At 40.1% G+C, this 19,280-nt stretch overlaps 1 protein-coding gene across 1 annotated transcript; it reads left to right on the top strand.

Annotated features, from left to right (window-relative positions):
* Positions 1-1,461: 1,461 nt before the first annotated feature.
* Positions 1,462-18,589, top strand: tbx5a (T-box transcription factor 5a). Its single transcript, XM_072371847.1, has 8 exons — positions 1,462-1,660; positions 2,369-2,463; positions 3,810-3,929; positions 4,730-4,877; positions 10,324-10,476; positions 13,109-13,200; positions 14,623-14,855; positions 16,944-18,589. The coding sequence occupies exons 1-8, from the start codon at positions 1,517-1,519 to the stop codon at positions 17,534-17,536; spliced, it is 1,578 nt and encodes a 525-aa protein (XP_072227948.1). The 5' UTR covers positions 1,462-1,516; the 3' UTR covers positions 17,537-18,589.
* Positions 18,590-19,280: the final 691 nt, after the last annotated feature.

The following is a 19,280-nucleotide window of genomic DNA, read 5'->3' as shown; positions in this document are numbered from 1 at the left end:
AATGCATTTTAGTAATTCGTCCGGTGATAAGCAGAAGAAAAACTTTTTGGCCAACAATATCTGCTGTTGCACGCGGGGAATTTGGACTGAATGATATGTTGCGTACAAGCCTTGGAGAAGAAGACGCTGCGCGTAATGGCGCATGACAGAGCAAATATCAAATGGATTAAACACTCGGATTATGGTGAGGTCTAAGAAGAGCTGGGGTGGGGACCTGTAAGGAATCATTATTTGGGATACAAACCAATGCTATTCCTGCTCAGGCAACAGCACCTCCCCACCACCCACCCCCCACCCCCGCCCCTCACCACTTCTACGTCGTGGACTCAGTTTCCGCCTCGTACTGTTTGGTCACTGATGCGCAGTGGAGAGTTGGAGAGCCAGCGCGCAGGAAAGAGAGGGAGCCATCGGATTGACAAAGCAGAGACTGGAAGGGAGAGGAGGGGAGAAGGAGGTGTCGGACCTGCTCCACTGGGACTCAGCTACAGTTTGCTGCTAAGTGCTATCGGCTCACAAAACGGGATCCGTCAGTTGTAAAATGCTCAATAAGGCAGCGAGCTGCGTCTCATAGCTGTCACCGAGCTCCGCGAGGATCCGCCACGGTCTCGACTCTGCATGTAGGAAATCTGGACTTACTGTGAAGACAGACAGAAAGGGAGATTCATGGGGAGTCTGTGCAGCTTCATCCTGCAAAACGCCTGGATTATCTGATTCAAGCTTTGGACTTTTCTCTGTTGTGTCGTGTGTCTTAACTCCGGCGTGTGGCGTGTTTTGTCTAAAGGTAAGCTGACCCTGCCATGATTCAGGTTTACGTGTAGCCTCTTCACCATGGTTGCAGTATACAGTGGGTCATATACTGGTACATGCGCTGCAGGATCTGCAGCCTTCTGCAGAGGTAACACTGTTTTCGTGCAGATGATTGATTGTTTTTCTTTTTTTTTTTTTTGTAGCAGCCATCGATGCACTTTCTATTGCTCTGGACTTAACTCTTAGTGCAAAACACTAATGCCCGTGTCTTTGGGTTTTTTTTGGGGGGGGGGGGGGGGGGCTTTTCTTAATACCGATGGGAGTCCCGGGCCTGCTTTAGTATAGCCTAACATATAAAAAATAACTTATGACTTAATGTTTTTAACTGTCAGCGCAGGTCACTGTAAATCAACTAATATCTTTGTTGATTGAAATAAACTGCATCAATGGAAAACATATTGGGCAAAAAATGTTTAAAAAGCATATACCGATGTGTTTAATTGAGCCTTTACCATTTTAAATCAATTTATGCTGACAGTTGGATTGCATATTGTGAACTGTACTTTAGTAGATTAAAATAGTTTATTTATAGCAAACGTCTTTCCGTAAATGCAAGAATTGTGGTGATATAAAGTTTCCCTGTGTCTCTCTCTTTTGAACTCGTCCAAATCAGCCTCCGTTGACGCTCTCAAGAAGCTCGAGTGTCACACACTGGCACCTCTGTTTGGGTCTCTCAGCTGGGTTGTCCGTAGTTCTCGGAGCTTCGGTCATGGCGGACCAAGAGGAGACTTTTGTCCTTCAAAACTCCCCAAGTGGCTCGGATTCAAGGGAATTACAGGCCGATACTAAATCAGAGAAACAAAACGGGACCTCGAGCAAATCGCCATCGTCACAGACAACTTACATTCAGCAGGTCAGTATCTGCCTTTAGGCCTCTTTCAGTTGGACTGCTGCAGGCTGCAGGCCACGTACAGGAGTCATGTCGCTGTACAGAGAAACCTACAATCATTTGCACGAGGAGGCGAACGCGCGGCTGTCTGGGGGGTGTTAAAGCAGAAAATTATTCAAACTGGATGGAGTCATTCTAGAAAGCTACACTTTTAGATCAATTCAATTGGATCCAACATTTCTCAGAGCTAAGAGCTAAAAACTTCAGAAAAAGCGAAAAAGTTTGCGACTGTTCCACAATACTGATGCTATGTTGGGAAATAATTTCTGATTCACATTCTGATGTGAGTAACCTGCTTGTTTTACACAACAGAATGACGCTTTACATAAAAAAAACTCAAAATGCTCATCCACACTTCCAGCTGCGGTGCACATCAGGCTCTGTGGTTTACATGTTAATCTTTGGCAGCTGAAAAAAAATGTGTTCATTGTTGTGTTGTTTGTTTGTTTTTTCATATATGTTTCAGTGATATAACATTTAGATACTGTTAAACCCTTTTTGCTTCGAGTCACTCTTGAGGAATGACACTCAAACTGGACTTAATGCGTACGGATGTCACGCTAAATGAGGTGGCGAGTTATCAGTACGCATATCGTCCCTTAAACGTGACTGTGATAACACTGCTACGAGTGCCACAAGCAGTGAACTGTTTTATTTTTATTTTTTCTACAGGGAATGGAGGGAATAAAAGTCTACCTGCACGAAAGGGAACTGTGGATGAAGTTTCACGAGGTTGGCACGGAGATGATTATTACCAAAGCCGGAAGGTAAGAGCATCTGCATATTATTAGCGTGACTTGCAAGTACTGAACAGAGCCATTCTTTAATGTATCAATCTATTTATTTTTTACCTATCTCTATGCTAGTATGGTACGTTTGTGATTTATGCAGAAAACTACAACAGTTTCTTTTGTTTATGTATTTAAAGTTTTTTTTTTTTTTGGAGGAGAGGGTTGCATACGTATACATACACACACTGAGGGGGAAAAAGAGCATCTGGTGGACGCTGTGGTGCAGCCAAACAACCACAGAGCATAACCTACATTTTAGCCTGAGTGGCCTTATTGGGCAATGCAGCAACACTGACCAATCAGCCTGAGGGAACCAGGGCTTTGACACTGATCTCTGGTGTAAAATACTGCCAATTCTTTCAACCGACTAAAGACATTTTAGGAGCATGTGTTTTGCCATTTGCAATGTTTGTGTCTGCGGTAGGTGTGTGTGTGGTGGTGTGTGTGTGTGTGTGTGTGTGCATAATTGCACGCAGACACTTCTTGTAATCCAGCAACATGTTGTGCAGGGACCGTGAGTGCATATCGCTGTCAGCTCCACAGTTACCCACAGACCGTATCCGGTCAAAACAGCTCACACAGCGGAGTGTGAACATACATTTATGCACGATGACCGCCGGTGCGTCCCCGAGGCAAATAGCTCGGGGCCTGCATCCGTACTGTAAATTATAGATATGAATAATTAAACGGGGCTACATTTGTCTGTGCTGCCCCGGTGCAGGCCAATAGTCGTTTGTGTGTGTGTGTGTGTGTGCTTTTAGTGAGAAATGATGCCGCCCTTCATTTTGACCCGTGAGTCAGCTATGTTTTACTCGAGTTGCGTTTTTTCCTTCTTCTTCTTCTTCTTCTTCTTCTTCTCCAGCAATATGACTGCTGCTACATATCCAGTTCTATAACAACACGGATCTTGAAAGGAAAATTTTTTTTTTTTAAAAATCTGGCATGCACAGTGAAAAACGTTTTATAATGGTCCCTCTCAGACCCAACGCCCTGCCCCGAAAATACGGGTTTCCTTTCCAAGCCAAATAAAGGCATTTATGCAATTTAACTGGCCCACGTGAGCTTACTATGTACATTATGTATTATGTTTAGTGTGAAAGCTAGAGTCATTTAAAAAAAGAAAAGAAAAAAAGGTGATAGCTTTCGTTTTATATAAAGTTTTATGAAAGCTTGCAGCCCAATGAACGAGCACGTTACTGGAAAACAGTTCTGAACAGTTTCTCTTCACCTCCACGTATTTATTTGCTTGTTTGTGTGTTTGTTGTAGCCCAGAATTTTTTTTTACACGGTTTGACAGAAATACCGTGGTTTCTTCTTCGCAGGAGAATGTTCCCCAGCTTCAAAGTGAAGGTCACGGGATTAAACCCCAAAACTAAGTATATTCTCCTGATGGATGTTGTTCCTGCGGACGATCATCGGTACAAATTCGCCGACAATAAATGGTGGGTAATGATAGCAAAGCGCTTTTCCTTGCAGAAATGGATTATTCTTTCGTTTTTGATGAAAAAACACAGAAAAAAAATGTTTTAGATGTTCCTCTCTGGGGTTAATACCCGCCAGATATATTACATTGTTCTGACGGACGAGAATCGGAAGTGAACAAATTATTTCCTTGAGAATTATGAACTGTGCATTTTGTAATGTTTGCCAAGAATGACAATCAGTGGAGAGGCGTGTTTAATTGTTTATGTAATGACTGCTGACCAGTTTTTCTCCTGTTTTAGCAACTTATATGTGCACCAAAACAAGACGGTCTTTCACATTTGGGTATAAACTTATTTGTTGATGAGAGCCTTTAACAGAGAGGATACACGTCCCTAACCTGTACAGTGACAATTCAAAGCAACAAATTAGCTTTAGTTTTTTAAGGTTATGTTGCAGAATAGGTCATTTATAGAATTCATAGAAACATTACTGCACATTTTTTATTAATCCGTGGACTAGAAGTTTTCAGTAAAATGCGCTTATAAACACTTTGCAGCGTAATTGACTGAAATAGATTGAACAGTGTTACGTTTACTTCTTTAAAACTTCATTTAAAACTTATTCAAGTAAGTAATTTGATTCAATTAAAAAAAAAAAACATCCCTCAGTGAGTCCATGCCGCAGTGTTCGGGTGATAAAGTGTGACAGATTATTATCACGCCTAGTTTCTTGGGGACAGGGCTGTAGCGCCTGCACCGTTGCGTTCTGCGTGAATCTGTCCGAGGCGTAACGGTGTGTTTGTGTCGTCGTGTGTCAGGTCTGTGACCGGGAAGGCAGAGCCAGCGATGCCCGGCAGGCTCTACGTTCACCCGGACTCTCCAGCTACAGGAGCGCACTGGATGAGGCAGCTTGTCTCCTTCCAGAAGCTGAAGCTCACCAACAACCACCTGGACCCGTTCGGACACGTAGGTGCCTAGGCCTATCATACTATTCAAGCACACAATGCGTCTGTGGAAGCTGCAGTAATCCGGTGCTGTGTCCCCGCTCCGGGGGACCTGCTTGTTTCTTGGTGTGTTTGCGCAGTGGCACTTGTGGAGTGTGGAGGAGCTTTTCGCCGAGATGATGCCTTTGGAGTCATCTTTCTGATCATTTTACAATTTGATCCATGAATTGTGACACACTGCCTCGATTAGAATCCAGAAATTTACAACGCAGAGCGGAATCTGAAAATGTGTGGTTTCTAATAATAATAACGATAGTTTTTTTGGTATCATTAGCACTGGCTATCGAAAAGGTATTTACATTTACATGTAAGCCACTCTTAAAAGCACAGTTAAAGTCCGTGCTAATAAAATGGAAAAGAGCTCCAACTTGCTTGTAAAAAGAATTAAAGTGTAAACCTTAAACGTTTTAGCAAAAATACAGAAACCATTTAAACACATTTTTACATGCTCCACGAAATTGTCATTTTCCTTTACTTTTCATTTAAATTTGAAAGTTTATGGAACTAGTTGGATAATCTCGCTCTGAATGTGAAAATTGGTTAAATATATTTTAGAATAGGAGAATCCAAGTTTTTATAGCTGTGAAGTTTGAAGCTGATGTTGCAAGTACTGAGGGGGAAATATTTAAAATGTCATCTCCTTCTTTCAGAATTCTCCTGAAAAACAAACAAAAGAGAAGACTCAAAATACATAAATCGACATTTTTCTTTTCATTAATTCATGTCTAAATGCAATATGCAGTTTATTTCATTTACACAATGCGCCACCTCCTGTCCTACACGCTGAGAGCAGTCAAGGTAACACAGAGTAACGTTCTCGGAGCAAACAACAACCTCAACACAGAAAAATGATTTCAATTCGATTTTGTGTTTCTCTGTCATTTTGTAAAAGCTGAATATGTGTGCATTGAAAGGGCTCTGGAACCTCTGAGGTTCCCTCTGTGGCTTCCAGGTACAACTTGATGTATTGTAGACCTCCTGGAAGCCAGCTTGCATGGGTCGAGGAAGCAGTGTTTTTTGAAAAGATAATTGCAGTCCCCACCTTCTTACCGGTGAATATGGTACCCATTTCCCTACCTTTAACTCCTCATTATTCTACTCTCACTATCTGGCCCCAAAGCTTTTGTAATTCCTGTCTTGCCCAGAACAGAAAGCACAGACATCAATTACTTCATCAGCAAACGGTCCTGCTGGCTACAAGTTTTTGTAAGAATTTTGACTTGATGGGTACACTGAGGCCTAATTGGATGTCTTGTTGTAGAAACAGAATAGCTATAATTAGTTTTCTTAGGAACATGCTGAGCCATTAAAAGGGGGAAAAAACAAAACAATTGTGATGTTTGTAAAAGATGCACCAATAGGCTCATTTTTAAAGAGGAAAATAAGTGAGCAAATTAAGTTAATAGAGATATAAAACCGTTCATATCCGTGGTAAAGGTTGAGGAAAACATTGGGTTTTGTTTCTCTGCTGTAAATGTGTCATTTAGAGACATGAACATGCAGTTTAAAACACAATTATGTCTTAAAGCAGTTAATATAGAGGAATTCAACTGATTGCGGATTAAAAGGTCTTTTAAGAGCCACGAACAGAAGTGCATTCTAACACAGCTACAGGATTTATGTCACTCATTCAAGTTTGAATCAGTGAATCTAAAATTAGTTTCGGTCTCTCGTTTACTCAGGGAAGAATATTTTCATCCACGTTGAACATAATGGAGACTGCTGTCTTGCCAAAGCCCAGCTGGTGAAATAAATCTGGAGCACAACGAGCAGCGTTGTAAATTTTTGGTTAAAGTGTATTTTTGATTGGTTGCAGAGGTCTCTGGCTTGCCCTCGTTCGTGCTGGGAGACAGCAGCTTGGGATTCATAAATGAAATGCTGGTGGCTGGCTAGAAATACAAACTCCATTAGCTTGTTGGTGCAGCTGGTTGAAATAACTTGTAGATGAATTATAATTACTTGCAGTGAGACCCGAGAGCGAAACCGATTGCTGATCTAGAAGAAGCAAGTTCAGAGCAGGCCCGGAGAAGAGGCTTTTCCTCTAGAAATGCCTGTTAAACCGGATAAAGAGTTTGGCAGCTCAGAAAACAGGAAAAGGCTTGAGCCCCACGGTGCCACATATTTTCAGTCTGCTTAATTGTGTAGTTTTCTTGATTTAGGAAAAACAAATGAATAAAACTCAAATGACCATATTGTGTCAGCTTAAAGTTCCCGTTTTATGTTTTATGAGAACCATTTTTTTTCTTTAATGACAGCACAGCTACGATCATCTGTTTTGTGTTGTTTTGTAATTCTATTGATATCATAGTCATAGTTGTTATGGGCAACAGAAACCTTGCAAGAAAGAGGGTCCTTCTTCTAAATAGCGTATGTCATTAGTTATATACAGTATATATATATCTGTTTATCTAAAATACAGATATTTTTTATGGTGTTTTACATTCTGATGATGTCATAGTTTTGAGGTGAAGGTACTTTTTGTTATTCAGTAATTGTCTTTGTCAACATGGGTGTTGAATATGGTTCATCTTTAAAATTTAGTCATTCTCCATTTCAAACATTCATATACTCATCATATATCCTAGAGTTCTGCATGAAGTAATCAAAAGATATTGACTAAATATGCTTTTGATGTATTCAAATTCAATGCCACTTTATCCTCTTATAATCCGCTTACAAATATCATACAGTGTACTCAGTTAAACATAAAAAACTGCTCAGATAAGCTTCACTTTGACCCTCTGCAACAAAAGCAGTGCTCAGTTATATCAACTTATTGTTTTTGCACGTATTGTAGCACAGTTGCAAGGGCCATTGTGTTAGATGCTTTTATTCAGCATTTACCTGATAATAGCTGCATATTTCTACTACAGTAACATTTCAAATATTGCGTTTTTTATCTGGTACTGGCATAGTTGTATAAAAACGTTCATTAACTGCTGCACTTTGGTCTCACTGCTTCAGATTTAAGTATCCAAACTTGTGCTATTCCAGTATTGGAATTCCTAAATACAATCTGTTTTTGTCTCAGGTTTCATACCAAGCTGCACTTTCCGCTTTGATCTCACTCGCAGCTCCCAGAATATTTCTCAGTGTTATTCATCTCCCCTCGTCAGTTTCCTGCCGCACTCGTCTCCCTGCCTTCCCACACATGTTTTGGCCGGGAGGGTGGAGTGTGAGGATCGCACTGTTTATATTTGAATGGCAGTCTGCAATGAGCAATAGATGATGGTGTACAAAGCCTGCTAATCCCGAGGCTCGGGGGAAACTCTCTGATGTGACGGAACTTGAAAGCAAAGGGCAGCGGCGTGAGACCCAAAGTGATCCCTCACTATCAATAAATAGTATCATCCAGAGGCTGGGAGAAGGGTTGGGGGTGGAGGGAACAGAGATACAAGGAACCAGGCAGGGCAGCAACTAGGCCACGGAGACAAGACGTATGCTGGGGTCCCAGTGGGTGGTCTGCAGCTATGACCCTACCACTACAGCCCCCATTTTACACAAATACTGGACCTCAGCAACCCACAGTTAGTGGACTGGGCTATTTTCCTAACTGTAATGCAGATGCAACTTGTACTTAGTCTCTATGGCAGATATCCCCAGTTTCCTGTGTGTTGAATGATATGTTTTCATTGATGGGATGGTTGCGGTTTTCTCCCAGTCTTGGTTAGATCTCTGCAGACCATTAAATAAGTCTAATGATTGCACACATGAAAAAATGTCTTGCATAACCTACTTTTTTTCTGCTCGGAGCTTGGTTAAGTTTGAGGACTTCTTTCAAAGATTTGTCATTTCTGAATCTAAAGTCATGTTGTAGGCACAATATAGAAAGAATAAATATTAATTCTATTGCATTTAACGACAAAATACAGAGTCTACTCATCTAACCAGGGGTAAGCCTTCAACTTTCTTTGACTGATATGTTCTGCACGGGGTCAGTCAATCCTTTGCATCTAAAATGTACATTGCGAGAAGCTGGAACACTCCAGTTCCTGTCCATTACAAAAACCTACTGCACCATAAAATGCGATCAAGTTCAACTCAAATGGATGACGATCGTCAATGCAGGCCTCTGTGAAAAGAATCTGGGTTTTGTCTGTGCAGTGCTGCAGGATGCCCCCACAGGTGCTGGAGGTCAGGCCAGTCCCTTGTCTCTTCTCATGCTGGCAGTGAAAGGCAGGTACAAAAACAATCTTGAAGATAAGAGATAGGAGAATGCCTATGGGACAGGGCGGTGGGGGGAGGAGGATGCTATAAGAGGAGGGCAAGAAAAAAAAGGACCTTTTTTTTTTATCTTCGAATATAATGGAATTTGATGAAAATAAAGAAAGCATTGGATTTCTTTGAGGCTGACAGCCATGACTGCCAGATCTGTCAAAATGATTAGACCTGAAATCCACGGATGAGGGGCCCTCAAAGGAGAAGTTCAAGGCTCAAGTTCAGCTGTGTGAGCCGTGCATTAATGTCGCCAAGCGAGCTGCTGGTAGGAGTCATCGCTGAGCTCGAACTGGGTTTGAGGGGCATGAAGAAAGAGGACACATTCATGTCAGCCTGTTACAGCATCTGCTCTGTGTGACTGGTACCATGACAAGTGCCAGTTGTACATCGATTTAGTATATCCAGAGACAGTAAAAGTCTTAAGATACTGAGTAAAGTTTTATTTCAGCTTGTCAGGCGTTAACTTATTTTAAATTAGAAAATATATATATATATATATGTCACAGAAGGCTTTCTTAAGATATAACATTGAATTCAATTAAATGGAATAAAATAAAATAAAATAAAATAAAATAAAATAAAATAAAATAAAATAAAATAAAATAAAATAAAATAAAATAAAATAAAATAAAATAAAATAAAATAAAATAAAATAAAATAAAATAATGCATATGGACCACATTTATTTACATTATCATTCAATAAATTCTGATGTGCCTTAAAAGCTTTTGCTTTTGGTAAAAATAAACAAATCAATCACTAACTAGATAAGTCCAGAAATATCATTTAATCTCTTCTGTGATGTGTTGAGGTTCTGTGAGACTGATGGGTTGTCAAGCCCTCTTTTGGGTGAAGTCATGCCACGCTGCAGTTTTCTCTGTCCCACTGCTGATCTTCATTCTGTACAGTCTTGTCTAATCTTTTTATGTATTTCATCTTTAATATTTCACAATTACTGATTGATTGTAAAATGCTGGAGGACTATTTAGATGCTGTTAGCACCCCTAACTACAACAAAGCATGATACATGTAGCCAATGCTGAAGTGGATTAAAATTTACGTTAGAATTATTTTTGCATTATTTTATTATTATTTTTGCAATTTAATTATTTCTTTATCAGTCGATGTATTTATTCAATTATTATGTAACGGTGTAGCGTAGATATAACGCCACTTTCTCTTTATTCTAGATCATCCTAAATTCGATGCACAAGTATCAGCCGAGGATCCACATTGTGAAAGCGGACGAAAATAACGGCTTCGGCTCCAAAAACACGGCCTTCTGCACTCACGTCTTCCCGGAGACAGCCTTCATTGCGGTCACGTCCTATCAGAACCATAAGGTAAAGTCTTAGTCTACATGTGGCTTTCTTGCAGTTTGTGACAAACAAAGTTTGGTAAAAAAAAAAATTTTTTTAAAAAAACAGGCTGCTTTAAATTCGCAGCTTCGTTAAGGACACATTTTAATTAAAAGTGCTTAAAACGAACGAAACCTATCGAAAGCACACACGAGCCAGCCCGTGATTGTTTTGGTGACTTTGAAACAAAATCACAGCTGCAAATGCAGCAGCCTGTTGAGGTCTATTTCCAACCCCTCTTTAAGTAATTTATGCATAAAAACTAAGGGGGAAAAAACGTTGCTGCAGCTTTTCGTGGTGCGTAAACGGGACAAAATGAGAAATTAAAGGAAAATCTCGTCATTGTCAGGTGACATCGCTTTGAGTCACCGGCAGACGAGGAGAAGGAAGACGTCAGATACGCGACCAGACGACGTCGGACCTCAAGCGACTTTCAGCAAGTTGTAGCTCTTTGTGGAGATGAAGATAATCCGGATAAACCTCCGGCGTGACCCCAGTACCTCGACGCGTAAATGCTAATAATAATGATAAAAATAGTGATAATAATAATTCTAATAATAATAATAATAATAATAATAATAATAATAATAATAATAATAATAATAATGATTATTTCAACCATTTTTTTAAAAAAATTTCGAAGCTGTGACACTTTATCGATATTTAAAGTTTGCGTCCACAGTTTGAAAAAAAAAAAAAGTGGTATGTTTTAATTTCCCTTCGCGGCAGTAAGAGGGGGACGCATTAACTTGACGATTTGTTTGCCAACAAATCCCACCGCTTTTATCTCCTCTGCGTCTATTTAAATGTCCCTTCGCACGTTGCTTACAAGTGCGCAACACAAAAAAGTGCAGGTCACAAACGGCCCTGCCTCGCTTTAGGAGATTTATTTTCCCCGCAGCTAATCATCAGAATAACTGCTATGATAATTGATATTTTACATGCCAGTTTTCATGTTCAAGTGGACGCTTTTTTTCACGCCAAGTTGTCTTTCCTGCCTGGCTGAAGGAGGAATAATGAGTGAATAGGCCTGATTGAGGGCCCAATCTCCAATTGTTTAAAAACCGAAAACTTGGAAGATTCCGTTGTTTTTCACAAATCAACAGTTTATAAAAATCGTAGCTCAATAGCATCTAATTAGATCTAAATCAATCCATTTCTCGAGGCCGCACTCAGCTGGACTCGAGTGTTTAGACTTCAGAAACAAAACAGGGGTAAAAATCTGTATTTACGCAGTCCAAATTTCAGCGAGGGGGGGTGGGGAATTCTTGGGAATACAAAAATATCCGTAAACAGCGTCTGTTAAACATCATTTGGCCATGTGGACCTATATGTTTCTAGTTTGGGGAATATTGGAAAAAGAGGGCGAACACTCATAATGTCCCTGCAGCCAATCCGAAGTTTCCGCACTTCTGGGAACAGGAAGCACAAATGACCAACATTCTGTAGAAACCATTCATTATTTTCAAGCATGTTATTGGGGGCTGAGATCGTAACCCCTGGCTAATTATTGGGACTTTCCAGACCTGCAGAAAAAAACAAGCATTTGTGATTTCCAGGCGTTTTACCACAACTGTCGAATCAAACAGTCAAACATCTGCCACAGCAATATGTGCAGCAGGCATGTGTCCAATTCACCTGTTAGACTCTCAGCTAATGAAAATGGACAAAGTTTCAGGTTTCAGGTCTTTCCTGCCACAGCAGCAATTAAAAACTTTTTTTTTCTTTGCATTTCTTCGGTAATGTGTTTTCTTAACAATTTTGTCAAACTGGAAAAATGAATGCAGACCAGCAGATCTATAGCTACGTTCTATCTAATAAATCTTTTTCAAGCACTTCATTTCTTTCTTTGCAAAAATACATCAATGTATCTGGAAACGTGTATATAGGCCTCAGTTATTTTAATGAGCAAAGTTTAGACATGCAGTCTAGTAAAATGACTGTCTTTGAAGTTGACTTTTGCCCGACTGTCTTCAGTTGTTTTTTCTTTGTTTTTGGCCCAAATTATTTTTCAACCAATTTTATACTCTGTGCTCTCGTTATTCCCATTTTTCTAAGCCCAGCCCATGCTAGAAGCCGCATGCATTTTGCTCAACATTTTATGTTCTTTCTCTGTAAAATCGAAATTGTTTACATTTTTTGGGACATCCACAGAGGTTGTAAAGGGCAAAAAAAAAAATAAAATAAAATCTCGTAACTTTTGATTCCAAAGTTTTAAAATCCTGAAACAATATATAAATGATCTCTCTGCCGGCACGAATTAACAAGACGCATGCGAAGTGTCACATGAGAGATTTTACAAGGTCTGGTGTAGGTGTCAGCCAGGGTGCAATACAAACCTCCAGTCTTGTCAGAAAGCTGAAAGCACACAAGAACTGCCAAGTCATTACCTGCCAGAAACCACCGTTCATGGGAGGGATATCCCTGGATTCTGCTTGACCTCTGCTGAGGATGAAATTATAACTTTGAAGCTGTTCTAAGAAAAACTCCTGATTGTTTTAGTTGGTATTGACAAAGACGTTTTTTACCTAATCATAAAGTAGCTAATGCATTATTTGTATCTTTATCCGATGTAAAAAGAGAAACTATGCACTGAAAATCTGACTTACTGTTTCAGATCACCCAGCTGAAGATTGAGAACAACCCGTTTGCAAAAGGCTTCCGTGGAAGTGATGATATGGAATTACACCGGATGTCTAGAATGCAAAGGTAGCTTAAGTTGAAACGATCCGTTTTCGTCTTGAAACATGCTGCTCGTAAACTTTAATTGATCCTGGGCCCTGATCTGTGGAAAGACTTACACGTGCTGAATGATGTCAAATGAGTAGATAAATGTCACTTCAATTAGGCAGGAATTACTGACATCCTGGTCCCTCTGTCACTTAACAAGCCCCACTTTAATCCTTCAATCACCCAAATGTAAGCCAGTCATGAGTGTTACTTTCAGTGAGTGTTATTTTCAGTGATGTAAGTGTAGATCTTGACTGTCGGCCAGTTTTCATGCCGAAGACTTTTATGACTGATCTGGCAGAACCTCTGAAACATGACTGTAACATCTACCTTCCACAGAGCTTTTTCTACCAGGATGTTCCAACTGCTTATGCGTCTGCTGCCTGTGTGTGTGCCTGTGTGTGTGTGCCTGTGTGTGTGTGTGTGTGTGTGTACATTTGTGTTGAGCCGGTGGATATCGCTTGGTCAGGCAGCCAAGGCAGTACACGGCTGCATCGCTCTCTGTTATTCAGTCCAGATGAGGGATGGAGTATAAGTCCATACTGCATGGAAAACACTTTTTCAAAGGAGAAAATCTGGTTTTGAAAGACCCACTCCCCCCCTTGTTGGACAGGCGGTACAGACACTGAGGGTTTCCAAATCAAGAAATCCCAAATCAAACAAAACTGGAAAAGCTCTTTGGCTTTTGTACAAGACCCTAAAATCCTGCATCCTTCCTTAACCTTCATTTGGAGCCTCAGGGGAGTTCATTCTTACAATGCAGTCCTGATAAATGCAACGATTTATGCAGCAGTGTAAAATCCCATAACACTTAAAAGATTTTGTGCTTTCAGGTGCTTTTTAAAATCCAAAAGCTTGATTGTACCAGACACACATTAAGTTACTTTAAGTAGGTGTGTGCCCGAGATAACGCAACAGTTTGAGTAAAGGCCCTTCAGCTATCAAAAGTTGCAAATTTATAGAACATGGTGAGAGTCCAAACCACACCATCAGTCATACATGCCTTCATCCAATCTTGTCTAGTACAGTAAGCATCGCACGTCTGCTCTTGGTTACACTTTTAAGGGGAGAGCTGATTGCAAAACCAGGCCACTTTTTCAACTGAAGCTCTTCCTGAAATCAAAGTACCAAATGCAGCACAATGATCTATCGACGGAGCCGGTGGATTAATAGGAGTAAAATGTATTCTGGCATTTTTAACAGAAGAGTTTTTCCCCAGAGGAGTGTGTCTCTGTGTGTCCTGAGTAGGAGTGCTTGTATCTGAGATCAGATCTTGTGGCAGTTTGAGCTGTACAGATTTAAAAATTGTGCATTATGTGTGCTGCGTAGACAGAGTATTTTACAGGGCTACTTGCAGATAATTACTAATGACTGTGTACATGTGTGTGTGTGTAAATATAGTACGAAGGAGTATCCAGTTGTGCCTCGTAGTACAGTGCGACAGAGAGTTGGCTCCAGCCAGAGTCCATTCAGTGGGGACGTCCAGGGTATGGCCACACCCAGCACCCTGAGCTCCCAGTACTCCCAGTGTGAGAACGGGGTCACAAGCACCTCACAGGACATGCTGCCTCAGTCAGGCTCCTACCCCCTGCCACATGAGCACGGCCAAGAGTATCACTGTATCAAGAGGAAAGGTAAGAGACGCTATTGTAATCCCTGAAAGGATCAGATTAAAAGCCATTAGCCTGGAGGGGATTTATTTAACATGTCTTACTACATGTCTACCTCAGTAAGCTGATATTTTCAGTTTAAAAAGACCTTAAAATGCTTACGTACAGAATGAGTTTACATGCTTTAATCCATCATTTTGCACATCACTGCAGCACTTAGCACCTTCTGTCTGAAACTTTAGGCTCCTGTCTCTTTAAGGCACTCTTCCTAAGGGCTCATTCTGCCCTGATTGGTCAGCTGATTGTGCTGTGCAGGCTCATTCTTGGGTTTGATCTGGCAAACTATCCACCAAGCGTGTGTTGTGCAAATGGTTTTTAATAACGGTGTAAATAATGGAAAAAGCTAATATGAAAAAATAGATAAATAGATAAATAAACAAAAAAAGCATCCTAAATAGGGAGGGAAAACTCAGGAAGAAAAATAAAAGTTGTGTTCGAATATGCTGTGATCTATTGCTTTCAAAATCACTGTTAATATATGAGCACACTGTGTATTTTTCTTTCATGTAGATTAGGAAAACATACAAAACATGTTAAAGAAGTAAAAAAAAATTTAAATGTTAGACTTTGGTTTGGTTAACAGGGGGATTAGCATAAATTAATAGTGGAAATACCTGGTAAATATTTGCCAGGTCAAAAACCAGTTGATAATTGTAAAGTGATATGTGTGAAACAATTTGGCAACCTGCTAACAATAAAGTGGTTATGCCAGTACTCTGTGATAATTAGAGCCATATAAATATATTATGAATTATAAAATTCAGATAATAACCCAAAGGTCACGTTGGTAGTTTGCTCCCTGAAAGACAACATGAGTTTTCCTTTAGATTATATTCATATTGCAGTTAAGAACACCACTGTGTTTTTATCCATGTTTGCAAGTTTTTATGTTTTTTTTTATGTTGTTTTCTTTTTGTTTGTTTGTAATGGCAGATTGTTGTGGTCAGTTAACACATTGGTGTGTTGGTCTATCAATCTACGCTTAATTTATCTGCATTAATCACTGGTAGGTTATGTCACAGAGGGTTTTCTTCATGCTGGCAGACTACCAGCTCTGAGGCAGAAGCTGAAACATATCCTATAAAAGGAGTTCTATGATCACAGTTCTTGCAGTGAGCACACCAAAAAAAGAGGGAGAATGCCTTCCAAAAGTAATGAGTAATATGAAAAAGTTTCTTCTGTCGGCCAGCACCTGTTATAATGCAGAAATGCATCCATCATGCCTTTTTAAAGTTTAGTTTAGTTTGATAATAGATGTCTGTGAAATTGCATAGAGATTTTACAAGATTTTACAATTCTGAGTTATCATACAGAATCGACTGCATGTGTTCAAAGGTTGGAAGCTGCAGCATAAAACATCAAATCCTTAGAGTTACCCTGAATCAAATATTGGAAGTATAAAGAAGAGTAAACTTTAGCTGTACAAGATGATGATTACTTATTAAGTCTGAAAATGGGATTTTGAACATAGACTGGTAGTAGCCCACAATTAAAACTCAATAAAAAAGTTTTTGCCTTGTAAAAAATAATCACATTACCACTTTTTTAATCCGCTCTTACTATTACCTATTATTATAATGTAATTCTCTATTTTGAAGTTTTCAAGTTTCTAAAATATTAGCTTCTGTTTTTGGCATCTTGCTGTTTTAAAACTGCAAAGGAATATTGTCCAGATATACCCCCTGTTAATAGCAGATCATTACTTTGTTTTCACTTTAATTTAAAGTGCTCCCCAATACTATCTTAAATGTCTTACATTTTACAAGAGTCCACCTAAAGACATAAAATAATGTAGCTTTCAGCTAGAATACTCAAGATTTAAAGGGAGTCTAAATGAATATGCACATAAGGCACTATAATCATGCAAGTTCAGTCAATTTATTGGTAAACATTGTTCTTTGATCTGCAAACTAAGTACACTTAAATTCCTCGATTATTAGTAGTATAACTGAGTTGAAAGACAAACAGAATCCATATGAAACTTTGATAAAAAATTACTGAAAGATTACTCTTGAATAACGATGTCGTTCACCTTTATAATTCTACCTGCAGTGGAGGATGACTGTCACTCAGGTGAGCACAGCTATAAGAAAGCTTATCTGGAGAGCTCTTCCAGCGAGGAGGACCATTACTACCGGCCAGTTGGCTACGCCCAGAGCCTCAGCCTTGCCAGTGGGCCCTACCGCAGTGAATCCAGCCAGCGGCAGGCCTGTATGTATGCCAGCGCCTCGCAAGGCGCTGAACCTGTTCCCAGTTTGGAGGACATCAGCTGCAACACTTGGGCCAGTGTCTCGCCTTATGGCAGTTGTTCCGTCACCACTATGCAGCCAATGGAGAGACTGCCCTACCAGCACTTCTCTGCTCACTTCACCTCAGGGTCTCTGGTGTCCAGACTTGGCGGGGTGGGAAGCCATGCCTCTCCACAGCTGGGTGATGGCCACCACGCAGCGATGTACCAGAGCTCCATGACCCACCAGACTCTGGGCCGCCAGTGCAGTCCTGGGGCTGGAATCCAGTCACCAACAGCTGGCCTACAGGGAAATGAGTACCTCTACACACATGGCATACCGCGTACATTATCACCACACCAGTACCACTCTGTACATAGTGTCAGCATCATGCCAGAATGGAGTGAGAACAGCTAAAAGAGCATTTTTTTTCCACACTCAACGAATGCAAGTGTTAAAAGAAGATCCCACAAATGGACCAAAATAAGGCAGGGTTTAGATACCTTTATATTTATATTTTTGAAGATGTGTTCCTATTCATCTTAATGAGATCAGAGTTGTTTCATTGAGATCACCGGACACTCGTAAGGTGGTGTTGACGAGGAAAGGAGGCATCTTATCACTTAAGTAGTTGTGACAGCATCTGCACTTATAAGCAAGCAACATAAACATGGATGAAGAGAAGCTGGAACAGAACATGCACAAAGACTGCTCGAGTGCAGAGAGCGCTGACATTCAACAGAGGAACAGAAATGCTTCAGATGCTTGGCCGGCAGACTCGAGGTTGACTGTGCTCTTCGGCAGTGCTGTTTTTTTTGGATGTCAGTGACCAGTGGATATATTTTTAGCTTTTTTCATTAAGTTCAAAACTTTTGTTTTGTGTTCATGTCCTGACTTTGTGTGTTTGTCTTCTGTCACATTAGTGCAAGTTCTCATTTTCTTTTAAGTTTTTGTAGTTAATGTACCTTGTAAAGTGTTATAAGTTGGGGGAAAAAAATAAGCGGGTGTGAGTTTTTGCTGTGAGTCTTTGATGAGAGGGCTTACTCTTAAATCTGTCACAAAGGTGATTTTATTTCCTTCTGTATGAGAACATTTACATGCTTATATTGGTAAGATTATGGTGAAAATCAGGAGCAGGACAGCTCTTCTTTGAAATATTTTATTCATACAGACTTTTCAGGGTGACTCCCACCTAATCAAGTAAAGTAACGGAAGTGTTAACACTCAGTCATTTAAGACAAAGTGCAGAGATGCAGACCACAATACCAACAATGCATCAGAGAGTAATTAATGCCTTCTTTTCAACAGACTGCTATATGTGCCAGTTTTTGCCTGGATGCCTTATGAGAACTGTCCCACATTTTGGCCGTTTTGGGACTGAATGGCTTACATAGCAGATCAAACTTTCACTTAGAATCCTCTCTCTGCTGCATGTGCTCATGCTTATCGAAGTGGGAGATAATTTCTTGCAGTAGCTCCTTCTATAGCCCGTCTTTTAATCCGTGGTAATGTGTGGAACTACTTTAGGCACCTGCTATGCATCAGTGGAAAACCTTAATTACCCTGGTGATAATCCAAGATTTATTTGCCATAATATCATTCAAATTGCAGGGTGTGTTGAAGCTCATTTTACTCAAGTTAAATCCAGAAAAGTAGAGGAAAGCTTTGTTTGAGCACCATACTACCCACATTTAACCTCCCAATATCCAAATCTATTTGCTGTTAAGTATAAACATACCAATTACATTTGACTCACTAACCACGCTTTGTGTCAACAAAATCTTGTCCAAAATGACACATGCTGTGTCAAAGTCAAATTAGAAAACTATACTATCAGAAAGTAAAGCTCTACTGTTGATATCCAATATCCACATCTGCTAATCTGCATTTTAAATGGGCAGCGAATATATACTGTATGACAGACTTAGACTTCAGGTCACCACGTTGCCAGAGACTGTGTTTAAGTTTCTCTGTGACTACAGGAAGTGTAAGGAGCAACCCACGAATGATAGTTGTCATATGTCATACAGGCTGTGAGTTTGTATTCTTCTTGTGGAGCTTATCTGTCCACATGTGGCAAAGAATGTATGCATTGTTTGCCCTCTGCCTCCCCCTACATCTGTGGGATGTAATGTAACTGTCATAAAAACAAATCTCCGTG

Source organism: Leuresthes tenuis, unplaced genomic scaffold, assembly GCF_036924035.1.
Source record: "Leuresthes tenuis unplaced genomic scaffold, fLeuTen1.0.hap1 SCAF_19, whole genome shotgun sequence".
NCBI lineage: Eukaryota > Metazoa > Chordata > Actinopteri > Atheriniformes > Atherinopsidae > Leuresthes > Leuresthes tenuis.
This window is presented reverse-complemented; position numbering and strand designations above follow the sequence as displayed.

What these genes read in the sequence shown, in the direction of transcription:
- tbx5a (XM_072371847.1), top strand. Translation starts at nt 1,517, where the DNA reads ATGGCGGACCAAGAGGAGACTTTTGTCCTTCAAAACTCCCCAAGTGGC. An exon ending in CGGATGTCTAGAATGCAAAG is followed by an intron (nt 13,201 to 14,622) that starts GTAGCTTAAGTT and finishes GTGTAAATATAG; the next exon opens with TACGAAGGAGTATCCAGTTG. An exon ending in TCACTGTATCAAGAGGAAAG is followed by an intron (nt 14,856 to 16,943) that starts GTAAGAGACGCT and finishes TTCTACCTGCAG; the next exon opens with TGGAGGATGACTGTCACTCA.